The sequence below is a fragment of the Hylobates moloch genome, unplaced genomic scaffold, assembly GCF_009828535.3.
Source record: "Hylobates moloch isolate HMO894 unplaced genomic scaffold, HMol_V3 SCAFFOLD_6, whole genome shotgun sequence".
Classification (NCBI taxonomy): Eukaryota; Metazoa; Chordata; class Mammalia; order Primates; family Hylobatidae; genus Hylobates; species Hylobates moloch.
In genome coordinates, this window is record NW_026652281.1 from 112,166,614 (window position 1) to 112,188,854 (window position 22,241).

Below are 22,241 nucleotides of genomic sequence, written 5' to 3' on the forward strand. Positions count from 1 at the left end.
TATCTCAAGAAAGCAAGGGTGATTCAAAATACAAAAATCAATCAATGTAATACACCAGTAGAATGAAGGAAAAAAATTAACCTCAGTTGATGTAGAAAAAGCATTTGATGAAATCCAGCATTCTTTCATTATATTAAAAAAATTAAACTACAAATAGAAAGGAAATTCCTTAACTTGATAAAGGGCATTTATGAAAAAACCCACAGTTAACGTCACACTTAATTGAGAAGGACAAAAAGTCTTCCCCCTAAAATTAGGAACAGGACTAATATGACTGCTTTCACCATGATTTAACATTGTACTGAAAGTTCTAGCCAGAGTCATCAGGCAAGAAAAAGAAAGAAAAGGCATCTAAATTGAAAAGAAAGACATAAAGCTATGGACATGCCTCAGATATTGTGGATTAAGTTCCAGACCACCACAATAAAGTGAGTCACATGAATTTTTTTTGTTTCCTGGTACATGTAAAAGTTAAGTTTACATTATACTGTAGTCTGTTAAGTGTGCAATAGCATTAGATCTAAAAAAATGTATATACCTTAATTTAAAAATACTTTATTGCTAAAAAATGCCAACAATCATCTGAGCCTTCAGCAAGACATAATCTTTTTGCTGGTGGAGGGTCTTACCTTCATGCTGATGGCTGCTGACTGATCAGGATGATGGTTGCTGAAGGCTGGAGTGTCTGTGGCAATTTCTTAAGACAACAAGGAAGTTTGCCACATCAATTGACTCTTCCTTTCATGAAAGATTTTTCTATAGCAGGTAATGCTGTTTGTTAACGTATTACCCACAGTAGAACTTCTTTCCAAGTTGAAGCCAATCCTCTCAAACCCTGCCACTGCTTTTATCAACGAAGTTTACGGAATATTCTAAATCCTTTGTTGTCATTTCAACAACTTTCACAGCATCTTCACCAGGCGTAGATTCCATCTCAGGAAACCAGTTTCTTTGCTCACCCATGAAAAGCAACTCCTCATCTCTTCAAGTTTTATCATGAGATTGCAGCAGTTTAGTCACATCTTCAAGCTCCACTTCTAATTCTAGTTCACTTGCTATTGCCACAACATCTGCAATTACTTCCTCCAGTGAAGTCTTGAACCCGTGAAAGTCATCCGCAAGGGTTGGAATCAACCTTTTCCAAATTCCTGTTCATGTTGATATTTTGATCTCTTCCTGTGAGTCCTGAATGTTCTTAATGGCACCTAGAATGGTGAATTCTTTCCAGAAGGTTTTCAATTTACTTTACCCAGACCCATCAGAAGAATCACTATGTCAGCTATAGCCTTATGAAATGTATTTCTTAAATAATAAGAGTTAAAAGTTGAAATGACTCCTTGATCAGAATGGATGTTTTATTAGCAGGCCTGAAAACAACTTCTTCATCTTTTTATACATCTCCACCAGAACTCTTAGGTGACCAGGTGCATTGTCAATGGGCAGTGACATTTTGAAAGGAATCTTTTTTTCTGAGCAATAGGTCTCAACAGTGAGCTTAAAATATTCCATAAACCATGCTGTAAACCGATATGCTGTCATCCGGGCTTTGTTATTCCATTTCTAGAGCACAGGCAGAGTAGATTTAGCATCATTCTTAAGGGCTCTAGGATTTTTGGAATGGTAAATGAGCACTGGCTTCAACTTAAAGTCACCAGCTGCATTACCCACTAACAAGAGAGTCAGCCTGTCCTTTGAAGTTTTGAAGCCAGGCCTTACTTTTCCCCTGTAGCTATGAAAGTCTTAGATGGCTTCTTCTTCAGATATAAGGCTTTTTTGTCTACTTTGTCACATTGAAAATCTGTGGTTGAGTGTAGCCACTTTCATCAATTCTCTTAGCTAGATCTTCTGGATAAGGCGTTGCAGCTTCTGTATCAGCACTTGTACTTTTATGTTGTGGAGATAAGTTATTTTCTCAAACCTCAAGAATCAACTCTGCTAGCTTTCAGCTTTTCTTCAGCAGCCTCCTTCTCTCTCTCAGACTTCAAACAATTGAAGAGAGTTAGGGCCTTGCTCTGGATTAGGCCTTGGTTTTAAGGAATGTTGTGGCTGATTTGATCTGTACAGACCGTCAAAACTTTCTCCATATGAGCAATAGGGCTGTTTTGCTTTCTTATCATTTATGTGTTTACTGGAATAACTTTTAATTTTCTTCGAGAACTTTTCCTTTCTACTCCCAACTTGGCTAACTTTTCGGTGCAAGAGGTCTAGGTTTTCAACATGCTTTCCTCACTAAGCTTAATTATTTCTAGCTTTTGATTTGAAGTGAGAGACTTGCGACTCTTCATTTCACTTGAACACTTAGAGATCATTGTAGGGTTATTACCTGACCTAACTTCAATACTGTTATGTCTCAAGGGATAAGGAGGCCCCAGGAGAGGGAGGGAGATGGAGGAATGGCTGGTCAGTGGAGCAGTCCGAACATGCATATTCATTGAGTTTGCTGTCTTATATGGTTCCAGTTTATGCCATCCCAAGCAATTAAAATAGTGCAAACCCCGAAAATCTGAGACAGGGCTCAGCAAATTTAGAAAGTTTATTTTGCCAGGGTTGAGGATGCATGACTGACACAGCCTCAGGAGGTCCTGATGACTTGTGCCCAAGGTGGTCAGAACACAGTTTGGTTTTATACGTTTTAGGGAGACATGAGACATCATTCAACATATGTAAGATGAACATTGGCTCGGTCTGGAAAGGCGGGACAGCTCAAGCAGGGAGGGCTTCCAGGTCCTAGGTAGATAAGAGACAAATGGTTGCATTCTTTTGAGTTACTAATTAGCCTCTCCAAAGGTGGCAATCAGATATGCATTTATCTCAGTGAGCAGAGGGGTGACTTTGAATAGAATGAGAGGTAGGTTTGCCCTAAGCAGTTCCCAGCTTGACTTCTCCCTTTAGCTTAGTAATTTCAGTACCCAAGATATTTTCCTTTCACAGTAGTAACATCAAAGATCACTGATCACAGATCACCGTAACAGATATAATAATAATGAAAAAGTTGGAAATATTGTGAGAATTACCAAAATATGACACAGAAACATAAAATAAGCACATGCTGTTGGAAAAATGACACCAATAGACTTGCTTGATGTAGGGTTGCCACAAAAGTTAAATTTGTGAAAAACCTGCAGGATCTGCACAGTGCAATAAAGTGAAGTGCAATAAAACAAGGGATGCCTGTATCTCTATTTGCAGATGACTTGATCTTACCTATAGGAAATCCTAAAAGAATCCATATACTCACATATACACAAGAGGTATTAAACAAATTCAGCAAAGTTGCAAGATACAAGATTAACAACAAAATCAATTATATTTCTCTTTTTCTCTGTACTGTATTAGCTGAAAAAAATCGATTGTATTTCTATGCACTATCAATTAACAATCTGAAAAAGAAATTAAGAAAATTATCTTTACAAGAGCATCCAAAAGAATAAAATACCTAGGAAAAAATTTAAAATTTAAGGTGATGAGAGATGAGTACTGAAAACTACAAAACATTGCTGAAAGAAATTAAAGAAGACTTGAATAAATGAAAAGACATCCTGTGTTCATGGAAGAGAAGATTTAATCTTGTTAAAATGGCAATACTTTTCAAAGCAATCTACAGATACAATGCAATTTCTGTCAAAATTCCAATAGTGTTTTTTATTGCTACAGAAATGGAAAAGGAGATCTTCAAATTCATATGGATATGTAAAGGGCCCCAAATAGCTAAAACAATATTGAAAACAAGGAACAAGGTTGGAGGACTTGCACTTTCTGACTTCAAAACTTACTACAAAGATATAGTAATCAAAACAGCATGGTACTAGCAATAGGATAGACATATAGACCAAGGGAATAGAACTGAGAATCTAGAAATAAATTCAAATATCTATGGTCAATTGATTTTTTGATAACGGGGTCAAGACCATTCAATGGGGAAAGAGTAGTAGTCTCTTCAACAAATAGTATTTGGACAACTTGGTATTCACATGCAAAAGACTGAAGTTTGACACCTACCTCACGCCGTGCACAAAAACAAACTCAAAATGAATCAACAACCTAAATATAAGAACTAAAACTTTTAGAAGAAAACATAGGGGTAAATCTTCATGACCTTGGATTTGGTAATGGCTTCTTACACATGACATTAAAAGTACAGACAACAAAAGAAAAAGCAGACAAATTGGACTTCATTAAATTAAAACATTCATGCATCTAAGGACACTATCAAGAAGGTGAAAAGAGGCTGAGTATGGTGGTTCATGCCTGTAGTTTCAGCACTTTGAGAGGCTGAGGTGGGAGGATTGCTTGAGCCCAGTTTGAGTTTGGACCAACCTGATGGAACCCTGTCTACAAAAAATACAAAAATTAGCCAGGTGTGGTGGCATGTGCCTATGGTCCCAGCTGCTTGGGAGGCTGAAGTGTGAGAATCACTTGAGCCTGGGAGGTTGAGGCTGCAGCGAGCCATGGTCATGCCACTACACTCCAGCCTGGGTGACAGAGCAAGACCCTGTTTTGAAAAAAACAAAGTGAAAAGACAATCCATAGAATGAGAGAAAATATTTGAAAATTATATATCTGATAAAGAATTGATATCTAGAATATATAAAGAACTTCTACAACTCAACAACAGCATCAACAAAACAAGCAACCCAATCTAAAAATGGGCAAAAGACTTACATAGACATTTCTCCAAAGTAGATACTACAAATGGCCAATAAGCACATGAAAAGATGTTTGACATCACTAGTCATTAGGGAAATGCAAATGAAAACCACAATGAGATACAATTTCACACCTATTAGAATAGTTATTATTAAAAAACAACAAAAAATGGGGCTGGGTGCAGTGGCTCATGCCTGTAATCCTAGCACTTTGGGAGGCCGAGGCAGGTGGATCAGTTGAGATCAGGAGTTCGAGACCAGCTTGGCCAATATGGTGAAACCTCATTTCTACTGAAAATACAAAAATTAGCCAGGTGCGGTGGTGGGCGCCAGTAATCCCAGCTACTCAGGAGGCTGAGGCAGGAGAATTGCTTGAACCTGGGAGGCAGAGGTTGCAGTGAGAAGATCATGCCACTGCACTCCAGCCTGGGCGACAGAGCAAGACTCCGTCTCAAAAAACAAACAAACAACAACAACAAATGGACACTAACAAGTGTTGGTGAAGACGTAGAGAAATTAGAACTGTTCTGCATTGCTTATGGGAGTGTAACAATGGTACAACTACCGTGGAAAACGGTTTGGCAGTTCCTCAGAAAGTTAAACACAGTATTCCATGATCTAACAATTCCACTTCTGGGTATATACCCAAAAGATTGGAAAGTGGGGACTCAAACAGATACTTGTATTGTGCATACGTGTTCTTAGCCGCATTATTCACAATAGACAAAAGGTGGAAGCAGCCTAAATGCCCATCAACAGATGAATAGATAAACAAAATATGGTAGATGCATACAATGCTGTATTATTCATCTTTAAAAAGGAATAGAATTCTATTTTTAAATCAGAAACCAACACATGCTAGAAATAGAATTCTGCATTCTATTCCACATGCTACAACGTGGAATGAACTTTAGAAACATTCCATGAAGTGAAATAAGCCAGACACAAAGGGACAAATATTGTATGGTTTCACCCATATGAGATACCTAGAATAGGCAAATTCATACCATCAGAGAGTAGACTAGAGATTACCTCGGGTTGCGGGGAGAGGGGAATGAGAACTTATTGTTTATTGGGTACAGAGTTTCCATTTGGGATGATGAAATCCTTCTGGAAATGGTAGTGATAGTTGTACAATATTGTGAATGTGCTTAGTGCCACTGAATTGTACACCTTAAAATGGTTAAAAATGATAGTATCAACAAAATAGTTAAAAAGAAAGTATCAACAAAGCCAAAAGTTAGATCTCAGAAAATAATTATAAAATAAAGAACTTTCTTCATGAGACGATCAAGATAAATAGAAGCCCTAAATTAGGAATTAAAAAGGGAAGTACAGATACAGTAGATATCAAAAGTCTAACAATTTTATGCCAATAAATTTGAAAACCTAGCTGAAATAGATAATTTTCTAAAAAAAATTATAAAACTGATTCTCAATAAGCAAAAACCTGAAATAAACATTATATATATCCTTTAATGGCTATAAAGCATTGTCTTGGTTTAAAATTTCTACTACCCAAAACAAACTAACCTGGACTATATGGTTTACCTGCATGGAAGATATAATTATAAACATATAAAACTGTCCAGGCGCAGTGGCTCACACCTGTAATCCCAGCACTTTGGGAGGCCGACGCGGGCAGATCACTTGAGATCAGGAGTTCGAGATCAGCCTGGCCAACGTGGTGAAACTCCATCTCTACTAAAAATACAAAAATTAGCCAGGCGTGGTGGCAGGCACCTGTAATCCCAGCTACCTGGGAAGCTGAGGCAGGAAAATCGCTTGAACCTGGGAGGCGGAGGTTGCAGTGAGCTGAGATTGTGCCACTGTACTCCAGCCTGGGTGACAGAGTGAGACTCTGTCTCAAAAAAAACTATAAAAAAGGTGAAAAGTCAATGTGATAAGTCGGTGTGGGAGAAGATATTTGTAACATATAACAGGCAAAGCATTAGGATTCAAAATGTATAAAAGATGTCTTCCTGATCAATAAGAAAAAGACAAAACAATCCAGCAGAAAATTTGGCAAAAGATTAGAAACAAGCAATTCATAATTTAAACATATAAAAATGCCCAACTTTATTAATAGAGAAATGAAAATTTAAAAATAGGATACTATTTCATATTTGTCAGATTGATGAAGTCTGATAGTCAAAGTGTTAGCAAAGATGTAGAACAAGAGCAACATTGCTGATATTAAAGTAGATTGGTTTAATAACTTCAGAAAACAATTTGCCAATATATAGTGAAGTTAAGATGTTCATATCCTACAACGTAGTAATTCCACTCCTAGGTATATATCTGAGAGATACTTTAGACATGTGTACAATAAAACATACAAGAATTGTTTTGAGATATCTGAAAAATGTAAATTAGTTCAGATCACTTCCTTCCTCAAAATCCTCCAAGGCTGAGATTAAAATTCAAAGTCCTCACCAGGCCTACAAGGCATGACAGTTTGCTCGTCTAATCACCTTTCCTGCTCTGCTCTCCCTCTTTCTGTTCTAGCCATGCTGACTTTGCTGTTCCTTGAACAGCCTCTTTTTCTCCCTAGGGCTTTTGGACTCACCATTTCTTCACTTCCTCAAAGTGTTCCCCCAGTTTTTATTTTGTCTCAATTCCTGGCTTCAGCGAGACCTCTGTTGAAAACCTTTTCTTTTCCTCCCTCCCTACCTCCCTCCCTTCCTTCCTTTCTTCCTTCCTCCCTGCCTCCTTTCTTTCCTTCTTCCCTCCCTTCCTTCATCCCTTTCTCTCTCTTTTTCCTTCCTTCCTTCCTTCCTTCCTTCCTTCCTTCCTTCCTTCCTTCCTTCCTTCCAATACATATTAGATGTACATATTTTGGGCTACTTGATACATTCATATAATCAAATCAGGATAATTGCCTTAAATATTTATCTTTTTCTTGTGCTAGGAACATTTGAATTATTCTCTTCTAGTTATCTTGAAATGCACAATAGATTGATGTTAACTATAGTCACTTCACTGATCTATTGAACATTAGGTGTTATTTCTTCTCAGTGTGTATTTGTAACCATTAACCAACCTTTCTTCATCCCCTGCCCTTCCTGGCCTCTGGTAACCACCAGTCTACTCTCTATCTTCATGAGATCCACTTTTTTAGCTCCCACATATGAGTGAGAACATGTGATATTTGTCCTTCTGTGTTTGGTTGCTTCCTTCTTTTCTAAAGTAGCTGCTAGGACTTCCTCTTCTCCTCCAACCTGTCGAGTCCCTTTATCTCCTTTGGCTGGTTTATTTTCTTTCCTGCCTGACATCATATGCTATATACATTTGTTCCAGCATTTATTTCTGTCTCTCCTACTAGACTGTAAGCTTCCCAGGGGCTGGACATTTTCTGTCTTACTCATTGTTGCATTTCCCAGTGCCTAAAATGATGTTTGCTTGGTACAGGGTGGGTGCTCCGTCACAGCTCTTCCAGTGAATGAATGGATTTACATGATAGTCAAGATAAGTCAATTCTGATGGCAAGGAAACACTTAGATGACACAAAGAGTACTTCTTGGTAAAAACAAAGCCATTAGAGTTGTAGATGCATGAGAAGAATTTGAAGAAGATTGGTTCATAAAGTGTAAAAGAATATTCTTCAGAAACAGATTGAATATGTATGATTAAGTTAATAGATTAAGCATAAGTAGATGTCTGAGTATTTCATCTATATTCCTAAAAGTTTGTATATTCGTGTTGGTCAGAAAACTCTTGGGACCTTCCCTTGGGAAACCTTATATTCAGGTTGAGTTGCAGTATGCTAGAGCCTATACAGTCATTCTGTCTGCCAGGCAGTCATTCCCAAGTACCCAGGGTCAGATCCCGCCCCAGGTGTAGGGCCACGGGGTAGGGAGGACAAAGGAGGGGAAGGGAATCAGGCACACTGAGCGTCCGCTGTGTGCCAGGAACTCTGCCTGGGTTTCTCTCTCACGTGGGTGACTTAGGAGCACCCCTTCCGGGGCTCAGGCAGGGAGCAGGCCAGAGCTCTAGGGCTGTGCAGCTTGGTCTGACCTCTCCAACCCTTGCTACCCCTGTAGTTCTCGGAGATCTTCTTTGTGTCCATCTGCACATCTGAGTTGTTCATGAAGGTCTATGTGGACCCCATCAATTACTGGAAGAACGGCTACAACCTGCTGGATGTGATCATTATCATCATTATGTTTTTGCCCTATGCCCTCCGCCAGCTCATGGGCAAACAGTTCATTTACCTGTGTATTGCTGATGGCCTGCAGTCCCTGCGCATCCTCAAGCTTATTGGCTATAGCTGGGGCATACGGGTGAGTGCACTGGGGGTGTCATGGTGCTGGGAGGGCAGGCCGTAGGCCCATTTGCCCCCAAGACCCTAAGGACATGATGACTCTACTACCATCTTCCAGTTGTTGAGTCCAGCGTGTGTGGCAGGTTGATCTTTACCAATATTATCTCATTTAATCTTTTTTTTAATCTTAAAACAATTCTAAGAATGGTATTATTAGCTCCATTTTACAGATGAAGAAATTGAGGCCCAAGGTCACCCAGCAGTGAAATGTCAGAGCTGAGATTTGAAAGGCATGTCTGACTCCAGAGGCCACGAATGAACTTTTCCTCTCTCTCATGCTGCGAAGTGCCTGATTTTCTTATGCTACATATCCTTTGAACTACATGCCCAGGACGCCTTGACTTTTTGGTGGCCCAGGCCACTAGCTGCTTTCCCCAAACAGCTGAGAGTCTGCTGTCTTGCTGGAAATAGTCTCTGTGCTTTGTTAAGGTGGCTCTGGAAGCGCTACTCCTGCTGAGAAGTCTTTCTGGGTTGCTGAAAACCATGACCAACACTCCCTTGACTCAGAGGCTTCAGAAAGAACCTCAGGGCTGCCCCCCTGCCTTGAATCGTGCCCTCAGGCACTTGTCCTGTGCACAGTAGGTTCACCTAGCTCTGCACCCAGTGTCCATGCTTCTCCAGGCGGGGGCTGGTCTGGGTTCCAGTGTTCAGTCGGGGTGTGTCGACCTGTCCTGCCGGGGGCTGCCCCTGGCCTGGGCTTGGGTGGCTGGCCGTCTAGGGTCTGGCCCCACACTCTGGGAGCCCCAGGCCTAGGTAGAAAAGAGAAGGGGAGCGTTAGAGGTCTCCCCTGCTGCATACACTCCTTTGTTTGTTTCTTGCTCTCATGTAAACAAGCGCCTGCCTGTGTGTGTCCTCTCTCAAACAGCGCAGTCCAGCCCTCCCTCTCCTCTTCATGGCGAACCTTCTGGGGAAAGGTGTCTGTACTTCCAGTCCCACTTCCCTGTCCGTCATTTATGCCCTAGCTGTTTTCCCTGCACTCCAGAATATCTAGCCTCTCTGAGGTTGCCAGCAACCTCCTTGTCTCCAAATCCAGTGGCCAGTTCCCTTGGCATCCTTGTCACTGCTTTCTCTTGGTTTTCCTCCAGCCTGACTTGTCAGGAGCGTTTATCCTTTGCCTGGCTCATACACGCTGTTTTCTCGGGATGGTACCTGAGTTCTCCTCCTCTGCTCCCTCTGCACATTCTCTCTGGGTGATCTTTTCCACTTTCCAGGACCCTCCACCTGCCTACCCCTCTGTCTTTGACCTTTAGAGCCAACTGCCCCCTGGGCATCTCACAGGCTTCTCAAATTTGATGTGCCTAACTGAAGTTGTTACTCACCCCCATGCCCAATCTCAAATCCCAAACCCTGGCTTCTCCTCCAGTATTTCTTTTTTTTTAAAATTATACTTTAAGTTCTAGGGTACATGTGCACAACGTGCAGGTTTGTTACAAATGTATACATGTGCCATGTTGGTGTGCTGCACCCATTAACTTGTCATTTACATTAGATATATCTCCTAATACTATCCCCCTCCCCCCCCACCCCACGACAGGCCCCAGTGTGTGATGTTCCCCTTCCTGTGTCCAAGTGTTCTCATTGTTCAATTCCCACCTATGAGTGAGAACATGCAGTGTTTGGTTTTCTGTCCTTGTGATAGTTTGCTGAGAATGATGGTTTCCAGCTTCATCCATGTCCCTACAAAGGACATGAACTCATCCTTTTTTATGGCTGCATAGTATTCCATGGTGTATATGTGCCACATTTTCTTAATCCAGTCTATCATTGATGGGCATTCGGGTTGGTTCCAAGTCTTTACTAATGTGAATAGTGCTACAATAAACATACATGTGCATGTGTCTTTATAGCAGAATGATTTATAATCCTTTGGGTATATACCCAGTAATGGGATGGCTGGGTCAAATGGTATTTCTAGTCCTAGATCCTTGAGGAATCGCCACACTGTCTTCCACAATGGTTGAACTAGTTTACAGTCCCACCAACAGTGTAAAAGTGTTCGTATTTCTCCACATCCTCTCCAGCACCTGTTTTTTCCTGACTTTTTAATGATCGCCATTCTAACTGGTGTGAGATGGTATCTTATTATGGTTTTGATTTGCATTTCTGTGATGGCCAGTGATGATGGGCATTTTTTCATGTATCTGTTGGCTGCATAAATGTCTTCTTTTGAGAGTATCTGTTCATATCCTTTGCCCACTTTTTGATGGGGTTGTTTGATTTTTTCTTGTAAATTTAAGTTCTTTGTAGATTCTGGATATTAGCCCTTTGTCAGATGGGTAGATTGCAAAAATTTTCTCCCATTCTGTAGGTTGCCTGTTCACTCTGATCGTAGTTTCTTTTGCTGTGCAGAAGCTCTTTAGTTGAATTAGATCCCATTTGTCAATTTTGGCTTTTGTTGCCATTGCTTTTGGTGTTTTAGACATGAAGTCCTTGCCCATGCCTATGTCCTGAATGGTATTGCCTAGGTTTTCTTCTAGGGTTTTTATGGTTTTAGGTCTAACATGTAAGTCTTTAATCCATCTTGAATTAATTTTTGTATAAGGTGTAAGGAAGGGATCCAGTTTCAGCTTTCTACATATGGCTAGCCAGTTTTCCCAGCACCATTTATTGAATAGGGAATCCTTTCCCCATTGCTTGTTTTTGTCAGGTTTGTCAAAGATCAGATGGTTGTAGTTGTGTGGTATTATTTCTGAGGGCTCTGTTCTGTTCCATTGGTCTATATCTCTGTTTTGGTACCAGTACCATGCTGGTTTGGTTACTGTAGCCTTGTAGTATAGTTTGAAGTCAGGTAGCATGATGCCTCCAGCTTTGTTCTTTTGGCTTAGGATTGTCTTGGCAATGTGGGCTCTTTTTTGGTTCCATATGAACTTTAAAGTAGTTTTTTCCAATTCTGTGAAGAAAGTCATTGGTAGCTTGATGGGGATGGCATTGAATCTATAAATTACCTTGGGCAGTATGGCCATTTTCACGATATTGATTCTTCCTATCCATGAGCGTGGAACGTTCTTCCATTTGTTTGTATCCTCTTTGATTTCATTGAGCAGTGGTTTGTAGTTCTCCTTGAGGAGGTCCTTCACATCCCTTGTAAGTTGGATTTCTAGGTATTTTATTCTCTTTGAAGCAATTGTGAATGGGAGTTCACTCATAATTTGGCTCTCTGTGTGTTATTGGTGTATAGGAATGCTTGTGATTTTTGCACATTGATTTTGTCTCCTGAGACTTTGCTGAAGTTGCTTATCAGCTCGAGGAGATTTGGGGCTGAGATGATGGGGTTTTCTAAATATACAATCATGTCATCTGCAAACAGGGACAATTTGACTTCCTCTTTTCCTAATTGAATACCCTTTTATTTCTTTCTCCTGTCTGATTGCCCTGGCCAGAACTTCCAACACTATGTTGAATAGGAATGGTGAGAGAGGGCATCCCTGTCTTGTGCCAGTTTTCAAAGGGAATGCTTCCAGGTTTTGTGCATTCAGTATGATACTGGCTGTGGATTTGTCATAAATAGCTCTTATTATTTTGAGATACGTCCCATCAATACCTAATTTACTGAGTTTTTAGCATGAAGCGCTGTTGAATTTTGTCGAAAGCCTTTTCTGCATCTATTGAGACAATCATGTGGTTTTTGTCTTTGGTTCTGTTTATATGATGGATTATGTTTATTGATTTGCATATGTTGAACCAGCCTTGCATCCTAGGGATGAAGCCCACTTGATCATGGTGGATAAGCTTTTTGATGTGCTGCTGGATTCGGTTTGCCAGTATTTTATTGAGGATTTTTGCATTGATGTTCATCAGGGATATTGGTCAAAAATTCTCTTTTTTTGTTATGTCTTTGCCAGGCTTTGGTATCAGGATGATGCTGGCCTCATAAAATGAGTTAGGGAGGATTCCCTCTTTTTCTATCAATTGGAATGGTTTCAGAAGGAACAGTACCAGCTCCTCCTTGTACCTCTGGTAGAATTTGGCTGTGAATCCATCTGGTCCTGGAGTTTTTTTGGTTGGTAAGCTATTGATTATTGCCTCAATTTCAGAGCCTGTTATTGGTCTATTCGGGGATTCAACTTCTTCCTGATTTAGTCTTGGGAGGGTGTATGTGTCCAGGAATTTATCCATTTCTTCTAGATTTTCTAGTTTATTTGCATAGAGGTGTTTATAGTATTCTCTGATGGTAGTTTGTATTTCTGTGGAATTGGTGGTGATAACCCCTTTGTCATTTTTTATTGCATCTATTTGATGCTTCTCTCTTTTCTTCTTTATTAGTCTTACTAGTGGTCTATCAATTTTGTTGATCTTTTCGAAAAACCAGCTCCTGGATTCATTGATTTTTTTGAAGGGTTTTTTTTTGTCTCTCTATCTCCTTCAGTTCTGCTCTGATCTTACTTATTTCTTGCCTTCTGCTAGCTTTTGAATGTGTTTGCTCTTGCTTCTCTAGTTCTTTTAATTGTGATGTTAGGGTGTCAATTTTAGATCTTTCCTGCTTTCTCTTGTGGGCATTTAGAGCTATAAATTTCCCTGTATACACTGCTTTAAATGTGTCCCAGAGATTCTGGTATGTTGTGTCTTTGTTCTCCTTGGTTTCAAAGAACATCTTTATTTCTGCCTTCATTTCATTATGTACCCAGTAGTCATTCAGGAGCAGGTTGTTCAGTTTCCATGTAGTTGAGCAGTTTTGAGTGAGTTTCTTAATCTTGAGTTCTAGTTTGATTGCACTGTGGTCTGAGAGACAGTTTGTTATAATTTCTCTTCTTTTACATTTGCTGAGGAGTGCTTTACTTCCAACTATGTGGTCACTTTTGGAATAAGTGCAATGTGGTGCTGAGAAGAATGTATATTCTGTTGATTTCGGGTGGAGAGTTCTGTAGATGTCTATTAGGTCTGCTTGGTGCCGAGCTGAGTTCAATTCCTGGATATCCTTGTTAACTTTCTGTCTCGTTGATCTGTCTAATGTTGACAGTGGGGTGTTAAAGTCTCCCATTATTATTGTGTGGGAGTCTAAGTCTCTTTGTAGGTCTCTTACGGACTTGCTTTATGAATGTGGGTGCTCCTGTATTGGGTGCATATATATTTAGGATAGTTAGCTCTTCTTGTTGAATTGATCCCTTTACCATTATGTAATGGCCTTCTTTGTCTCTTTTGATCTTTGTTGTTTTAAAGTCTGTTTTAGAGACTAGGATTGCAACCCCTGCCTTTTTTTGTTTTCCATTTGCTTGGTAGATCTTCCTCCATCCCTTTATTTTGAGCCTATGTGTGTCTCTGCATGTGAGGTGGGTCTCCTGAATACAGCACACTGATGGGTCTTGACTGTTTATCCAATTTGCCAGTTTGTGTCTTTTAATTGGAGCATTTAGCACATTTACATTTAAGGTTAATATTGTTATGTGTGAATTTGATCCTGTCATTATGATGTTAGCTGGTTATTTTGCTCGTTAGTTGATGCAATTGCTTCCTAGCCTTGATGGTCTTTACAATTTGGCATGTTTTTTGTTTTGTTTTGTTTTTGAGAAGGAGTCTCGCCCTTTCACCCAGGCTGGAGTGCAGTGGTGCGATCTCGGCTCACTGCAGGCTCCACCCCCCGGGGTTCACGCTATTCTCCTGCTTCAGCCTCCCGCGTAGCTGAGACTACAGGCACCTGCCACCTCGCCCGGCTAATTTTTTGTATTTTTAGTAGAGACGGGGTTTCACCATGTTAGCCAGGATGGTCTCGATCTCCTGACCTCGTGATCTGCCCGCCTCGGCCTCCCAAAGTACTGGGATTACAGGCGTGAGCCACCGCGCCCGGCCTAATTTGGCATGTTTTTGCAGTGGCTGGTACTGGTCGTTCCTTTCCATTTTTAGTGCTTCCTTCAGGAGCTCTTTTAGGACAGGCCTGGTGGTGACAAAATCTCTCAGCATTTGCTTGTCTGTAAAGTATTTTATTTCTCCTTCGCTTATGAAGCTTAGTTTGGCTGGATATGAAATTCTGAGTTGAAAATTCTTTTCTTTAAGAATGTTGAATATTGGCCCCCACTGTCTTCTGGCTTGTAGAATTTCTGCCGAGAGATCCGCTGTTAGTCTGATGGCCTTCCCTTCGTGGGTAACCCGACCTTTCTCTCTGGCTGCCCTTAACATTTTTTCCTTCATTTCAACTTTGGTGAATCTGACAATTAATGTGTCTTGGAGTTGCTCTTCTCGAGGAGTATCTTTGTGGCGTTCTCTGTATTTCCTGAATTTGAATGTTGGCCTGCCTTGCTAGGTTGGGGAAGTTCCCCTGGATAATATCCTGCAGAGTGTTTTCCAACTTGGTTCCAGTCTCCCCGTCACTTTCAGGTACACCAATCTGACATAGGTTTGGTCTTTTCACGTAGTCCCATGTTTCTTGGAGGCTTTGTTCGTTTTACTCTTTTTTCTCTAAACTTCTCTTCTTGCTGTATTTCATTCATTTGATCTTCAGTCACTGATACCCTTTCTTCCAGTTGATCGAATAGGCTACTGAAGCTTATGCATGTGTCATGTAGTTCTCGTACCATGGTTTTCAGCTCCATCAGGTCATTTAAGGCCTTCTCTACACTGGTTATTCTAGTTAGCTATTTGTCTAATCTTTTTTCAAGGTTTTTAGCTTTTTTGTGATGGATTCAAACATCCTCCTTTAGCTTGGAGAAGTTTGATCGTCTGAAGCCTTCTTCTCTCAACTTATCAAAGTCATTCTCCATCCAGCTTTGTTCCATTGCTAGCGAGGAGCTGCATTCCTTTGGAGGGGGACAGGCGCTCTGATTTTTAGAATTTTCAGCTTTTCTGCTCTGGTTTCTCCCCATCTTTGTGGTTTTATCTACATTTGGTCTTTGATGATGGTGACATACAGATGGGGTTTTGGTGTGGATGTCCTTTCTGTTTGTTAGTTTTCCTTTTAACAGTCAGGACCCTCAGCTGCAGGTCTGTTGGAGTTTGCTGGAGGTCCACTCAAGACGCTGTTTGCCTGGGTATAACCAGTGGAGGCTGCAAAACAGCGAATATTGCAGAACAGCAAATGTTGCTGCCTGATTGTTTCTCTGGAAGCTTTGTCTCAGAGGGGCACCCGGCTATGTGAGGCGTCAGTCGGCCCCTACTGGGGGGTGCCTCCCAGTTAGGCTACTCGGGGGTCAGGGACCCACTTGAGGAGGCAGTCTGTCCATTCTCATATTTCAAACTCCGTGCTGGGAGAACCAGCACGGTACTCTCTTCAAAGCTGTCAGACAGGGAAATTTAAGTCTGCAGAAGTTTCTGCTGCCTTTTGTTCAGCTATGCCCTGCCCTCAGAGGTGGGGTCTACAGAGGCAGGCAGGCCTCCTTGAGCTGCTGCGGGCTCCACTCAGTTTGAGCTTCCCGGCTGCTTTGTTTACCTACTCAAGCCTCAGCAATGGTGGGCGCCCATCCCGCAGCCTCGCTGCTGCCTTGCAGTTCGATCTCAGACTGCTATGCTAGCAATGAGCAAGGCTCCATGGGCATGGGATCCTCTTAGCCAGATGCAGGATATTAATCTCCTGGTGTGCCATTTGCTAAGACCGTTGGAAAAGTGCAGTATTAGGTGGGAGTGACCCGATTTTCCAGGTGCCATCTGTCACAGCTTCCTTGGCTAGGAAAGGGAATTTCCTGATTCCTTGCACTTCCCGGGTGAGGTGATGCCTCGCCCTGCTTCAGCTCTTGCTCAGTGAGCTGCACCCACTGTCCTGCACCCACTGTCTGACAAGCCCCAGTGAGATGAACCCAGTACCTCAGTTGGAAATGCAGAAATCACCCATCTTCTGCGTCGCTCACGCTGGGAGCTATAGACTGGAGCTGTTTCTATTCAGCCATCATCTCCTCCAGTATTTCATCTTTTGGTAAAGAGGGGTCCCCCACCTGCATTCAGTTGCCACGTCATAAATTTGACTGTCAGCTTAGACTCCTCTCTCAAGCTTTGTTGTGTGGCCTCCTCAGTGGTTATTGACTTGTCCACATCTCTTCATCCCTGTCACCGTCAGCCTCACCTGGATTCCTGCAATGGCGTCCCACACTACTGGGAGCCCTGGAACAGAAATGCCTCCGTGGGGTGGGGAGGATCTTGAAAATGCACATCCAATCGCAGCTTCCTAGGTTTCAAGCCTGAAGGTGGCTCCCCATTTTTCAGGCTACAGACAGACCTTGCAGTTGTGTCCTAAAAGGAAGGGAGTATGTAAGGTGCTGGGCACTGGACTCAGCAGGGATGAGAGGAAGGCAGGTGGATGGGAAAGAAGACTGGAGGCCCGAGGTGTTCATGGTCAGGTGGGCACCCCAGAGTGAGGGTGGGATCTGGCAGTGGGAAGTGTAATCTGGTTTTTCCAGGTGTTGGGCACCAAGGGAGCAGGGGCCAGGAGTGGCACCAGGGTCACTAGAGAGGGAAGTCCAGGGGTGAAGAGGCCTGGCCTCTTCCATAAAGATGTGGAAGGCCCCCAGGCTGACAGCAGGGTTGCCTGGAGAAGGAGGTACTGAGTCTGGAGGCAGAGACTTCAAGACCTGAGGGAGAGACAGAAGCTGGAAGGTTGGCTCTGCCCAAAAGCAGGGGCTGTGCCTGTGAAAACAGGGGATCCTAGGATAAGGTAGTTGGTGGCCCCCTGAATCTGAGGGCTGTTAGGGCTAGGCAGCCTTCTTGGAGAGGGGAACTGGGTTGTGATGTCCTCTGCTGAGAGAGGACTTTCAGGTGAGGCCAGGAGAGAGGCACTGTGAAATCAGGGTGCCAGAGACCAGTGGGAATCATGCGAGGAATGGGGCGGAGGGCAGGGGGCTGAGGAAAAGGAGACCCAGGACCACACAGGGAGGAGGGATGCACGAAGGACTGGTGGCAGGGAGGGCTTCCATCTTGGAAGAAAGGGGCAGTGACCCAGACTGGCACCTCAAGGCTGGGGGCACTGGCTGCTGGCTTAGTGTACCGTCTTGGCTGTATTGTGGCAGCCTGATTAGAAGGCAAAGGCTCCTGCTGGCCAAGGGCTGTATCCCAGAGTAAGCCGGCCTGAATTGGGGACTGCTCAGCCTTTGGCCCTTGCAGGCATGCACAGAGACCCTGGGCATGCAGAGGCAACAGGCACACACGCATGCACTGCAGGTTTGGCCTCATGGTTTTTCTGTCATTAAGCAGAGCCTTGCATCCTAGAGTGATTCCCTGGGGATCACCAGCCACCCTGAGTTGTGGCTCTCCTGTAGCCTTGGGATGTCATGGGACCCTAGATCCCCAGAGGCACAGAAGTGACCCTGGATAACATGCCCTTTGAATGTTGGCTGGCCTGCTGGCCATGGGGAGCTGGACCTGCCCATGGTCGGGACTTGCACCTCTGAGCTGATTTGTATTAATTGAAGTCTAAAGGAGCCCTTAAATAAAGAGCTACAATCTCAGAGCCCAGAGATGGCGCTCTGGTGCATTCTTGGCTCCTGACCCCTGATTAATTAAAATGACACTCTGCCTTCTACCTCATGACAATAAACCTGCACCATGAGGAAATGTTGTTTTGCACAGAGGTGCACAAATGTTCATCTGCATTTCAGCCTGGAAACAACCTTCAGATGCTGGGCTGTGGTGTGAGCATTAGTCCGCCTGCCTCCCTGCCTCCTCCTCCTGGGGCCGGATCATCTCCCACACATCCAGTGGGCTGTGTAGGAGGGCTCCCTCCAAGCACTGGGCCTGGGCACCTGCCTTGCCTGGAGCTCCTTTCCACATCCAGAATGCCCCAGGGCTGTGGCTTGATCCAGAGCTCGGGAGAGCTGAACTAGATACAGGGAATTGCCCCCACAAAAGAGTTTGGGAATTCAAAATCACACATCCAATGGGGGCCAGACCATGGGCCTCAAAACTCAGGAGGGAGCTACTGGCCTAAGGGGAACTGGGCATCCCTCTCCTAGGACTGGATTTCCTCATCTTTCTGGACTGTGCCCTAAGAGGGCCTGCGTGGATTGTGCTTAAAGAACTTGGCCAAGTCTAGCTGTCATGGGTCCTATATGGGGCTCCCAGGAGAGCGTGTCTGTTCCTCCACTGCTGCTCTAAAGGTTGCTCAGCTTGGATCTCAGGTGGCACCAGCTTATGGGCTGGCCTGGAGGTGGGAGGCCCAACCAGGCCTCTCCGCAACCCTTCTGCACAGGCTTGGGTTCTACTACCCAGTGTTCCTCCCTTCCCACTCAAAACCTGATCTGCAGATCATATCGCATGACAGTTTTTCTCATGAGGATTTACTGCTTACATCTTAGTCCTTGGGAAAGAAGTTCTGCCTCTGTTTAGTGGGGAGGAAGGCATTAAGAAAAAAAAAATCTCGGCTGGGCGTGGTGGCTCACACCTGTAATCCCAGCACTCTGGGAGGCCAAGGCAGGCGGATCACGAGGTCAGGAGATCGAGACCATCCTGGCTAACATGTGAAACCCCATCTCTACTAAAAATACACACACAAAAAATTAACCAGGTGTGGTGGCGGGCGCCTGTAGTCCCAGCTACTTGGGAGGCTGAGGCAGGAGAATGGCGTGACGGGAGATGGAGCTTGCAGTGAGCCGAGATCATGCCACTGCACTCCAGCCTGGGTGACAGAGTGAGACTCTGTCTTAAAAAAAAAAAAAAAAAAAAATCTCAGCTCTTTTGCAATTAATCCAAAAGCACTTATTTTCTTTTCCCAAGGTGAGATGGCATCTGATGTGCATTCACCCCTGCAGGCATCGCCAAACCTTTCTGCATGGAGGGCACCCCAGGGCTCTTGGACTGTCTCTCTGCTTCCCAGGTTACCCCAAACTGTCCAAACTGTACTGCCTTGTTTCTTAGCTCTAAGGACCTCCTTTCCTAGTACTAAGCCAGTCAACAGTCTCTGTGCTCAGGGTCATTAGTGGTTGAAGGTGGTGGCATGGAGCAAAGGCTTTGAGAGTTGGTCCCAGTTCTGCCATTGTATTGGAGTGTGACCCTGGCCAAGACAGTTTGCTTCTTTGAGCCTCTGACTCATTTTGAAATGGGAAGAATGATAACACCTACCTATCTTGAGGTTATGTCTGTGAAACGTCTAGGTAGGTGAACATGCATTGAGTGCTTACTGCATGCAAGACTCCAGAGCAGGAAGAATGAATGATAAGGACTCATACACGGTGCTCCCCAGAAATGGGCAATGTAGAGGGGAGATAAGGCAAATGCCCACTTCATATGGGGCAAGACTGAGTTACAAGACAGGGACCTACCTGTGAAGACGGGGTCGACAAGGACCAGGGAGCCACATTCCTCTCGGCCCTCTGTATGCTCGCTCCCAGAGTCGTTCCCCTACTCCTCCTGGGCCCTGGGGCAGAGAGCATTCAGGGCTGGCCCTCAGCTAAGAAGCAAGAGCAGGACGCCCTGAGATGACCACACAGCCAGGTTGGGGTTCTAGTGGAGTGGTCACCTCAGACCTAAGAGAATTGACTGAGGGTGGATGTCAGACATTGGTAAAGCACTGTTAAATTGATCCAGCCCTCAATCTGGGCACAGTTCTGATTCACTTCATTAATTCATTAGTTTATTCAACCAACCAACCAACCCACCCACCCTTATTGAGCATCTACCTTGTGCCAAGCATGGCAACAGTTGCTGGGGACAGCTGTGAACTGGGCAGAATGGACCTCTGTCCCTGGAGCCCACCCAGCTTGGTGGCACCCTCGCCTACCACAGTGTCCCTGCCTTGCAGACGCTGATCACTGCCGTGGGGCAGACAGTCTACACCGTGGCCTCTGTGCTCCTCCTGCTCTTCCTCCTCATGTACATCTTTGCTATCTTGGGCTTCTGCCTGTTTGGATCTCCAGACAATGGTGACCATGATAACTGGGGGAACCTGGCTGCAGCTTTTTTCACCCTCTTCAGCTTGGCCACGGTACTGTGTTTGGGAACAGTGGTGAGGGCAGGGGCCTTGGGAAGGGACAGCCTAGGTTGTGCGAGCATGTGGACATGTGGGGCCTCACATGGGGATTTCCTCATGTCCAGATACTCAGCTGGGCCCAGGGAAGCTGGGATCTGTTCCCTATCATAAGCCAGCACCCTGCACGGGGCTCCATTGCTGTCTCTAGGCCTGTGATTCCTTAGAGTGCTTCCACATGTCTCACAGGGCGATCAAACTTTGCAGAGTTCTCAAATGATAATTCATTTGGATTAAGTTTAATTTATAAATGAAACCCATGTCACGTAGCCTTTTGGGGAACTGGCTGTCACAAATCCACCTAGAAGAAGCACGCAAAACCCAAATCTAGAAATCTAGATTTTGCTGGACTCTGGAAAGAGTGGGGTCTTTTTAAAGGCGAGCCTGGCGGAGAGGCAGTGTCTTTCTGGGAAGGTTGGGAGGCCTTGAGAAAAGAGACCTCGAGGCATGTTGGTCAATAGCATCCCCACCCAGGGGTGCTCTGCATTCCCAGGCCATCACATATGTGCTGGAGCCAGTGGACTGGGAGGTGTTGAGGGGATGACATGGAAGTGGAGCCACCCTCCTCCTCAATGGGCCTGGGACTCCCCTAGCACAGGTGAAGAGGAGGCCTGTGCTGCCGGGTCCGGGCCCTCAGCATACTCTGCCCTGCCTGAGCAGGTTGATGGCTGGACAGATCTGCAGAAGCAGTTGGACAATCGGGAATTTGCTTTGAGCCGGGCATTCACCATCATCTTCATCTTGCTCGCCTCTTTCATCTTCCTCAACATGTTTGTGGGTGTGATGATCATGCACACAGAGGTGAGGCCACGCCTGTGAGGATCGGAGGTCAGGGCAAGTGTGGCAGGTGGAGCTGTAGGGCAAGTCTCCAGGGAGGACCTGGAGCTGTGTAGCTGTGTCTTCCCAGTGAAGTGGAGTAGAGGTGGCCAGATGGGCCTGTCCCTCACCCGGCCCAACTCTCCTCCCTGAGCCAGTGCATTTGCCTTGCCTGCTGAGGGTGGTCAACAGGATGGTGGGGCTTAGGAAGCCTCCGCAGCGGCAGTTGGCAGCTTGAGTGGGGGCTGGCCCTGTGTGGGGAAAAGTGCTCCTGCTGAGGGCCTGAGCAGCGGTGCAAGGCTGGGGAAGAGGAAAGACTGGGTCTGGGCATGTAGTGAGAGCCCGTAGTGGACCTCCATCTTCTGACTCTCTAGGACTCCATCAAAAAGTTTGAGCGAGAGCTGATGTTGGAGCGGCAGGAGGTGCTCATGGGAGAGAAGCAGGTGATTCTGCAGCGGCAGCAGGAGGAGATCAGCAGGCTGATGCACATACAGGTGAGTGGCCCCTGCAGGCAGGTGGACAGATGGGTGGATGGATCCTCAGGCTGATGAGATGGCCAGGAGGAGGGGCCGTGGTGCCT

General features: G+C 44.4%; 1 protein-coding gene across 1 annotated transcript in view; it reads left to right on the top strand.

Annotated features, from left to right (window-relative positions):
* CATSPER3 (cation channel sperm associated 3) overlaps positions 1-22,241 on the top strand; it is a 51,061-nt gene that overhangs the window by 26,716 nt on the left and 2,104 nt on the right. Inside the window, exons 3-6 of the mRNA XM_032157951.2 lie at positions 8,690-8,929; positions 20,621-20,803; positions 21,506-21,646; positions 22,036-22,155. Coding sequence (XP_032013842.1) covers positions 8,690-8,929; positions 20,621-20,803; positions 21,506-21,646; positions 22,036-22,155 — 684 coding nt within the window. The remainder of the gene's footprint in view (positions 1-8,689; positions 8,930-20,620; positions 20,804-21,505; positions 21,647-22,035; positions 22,156-22,241) is intronic.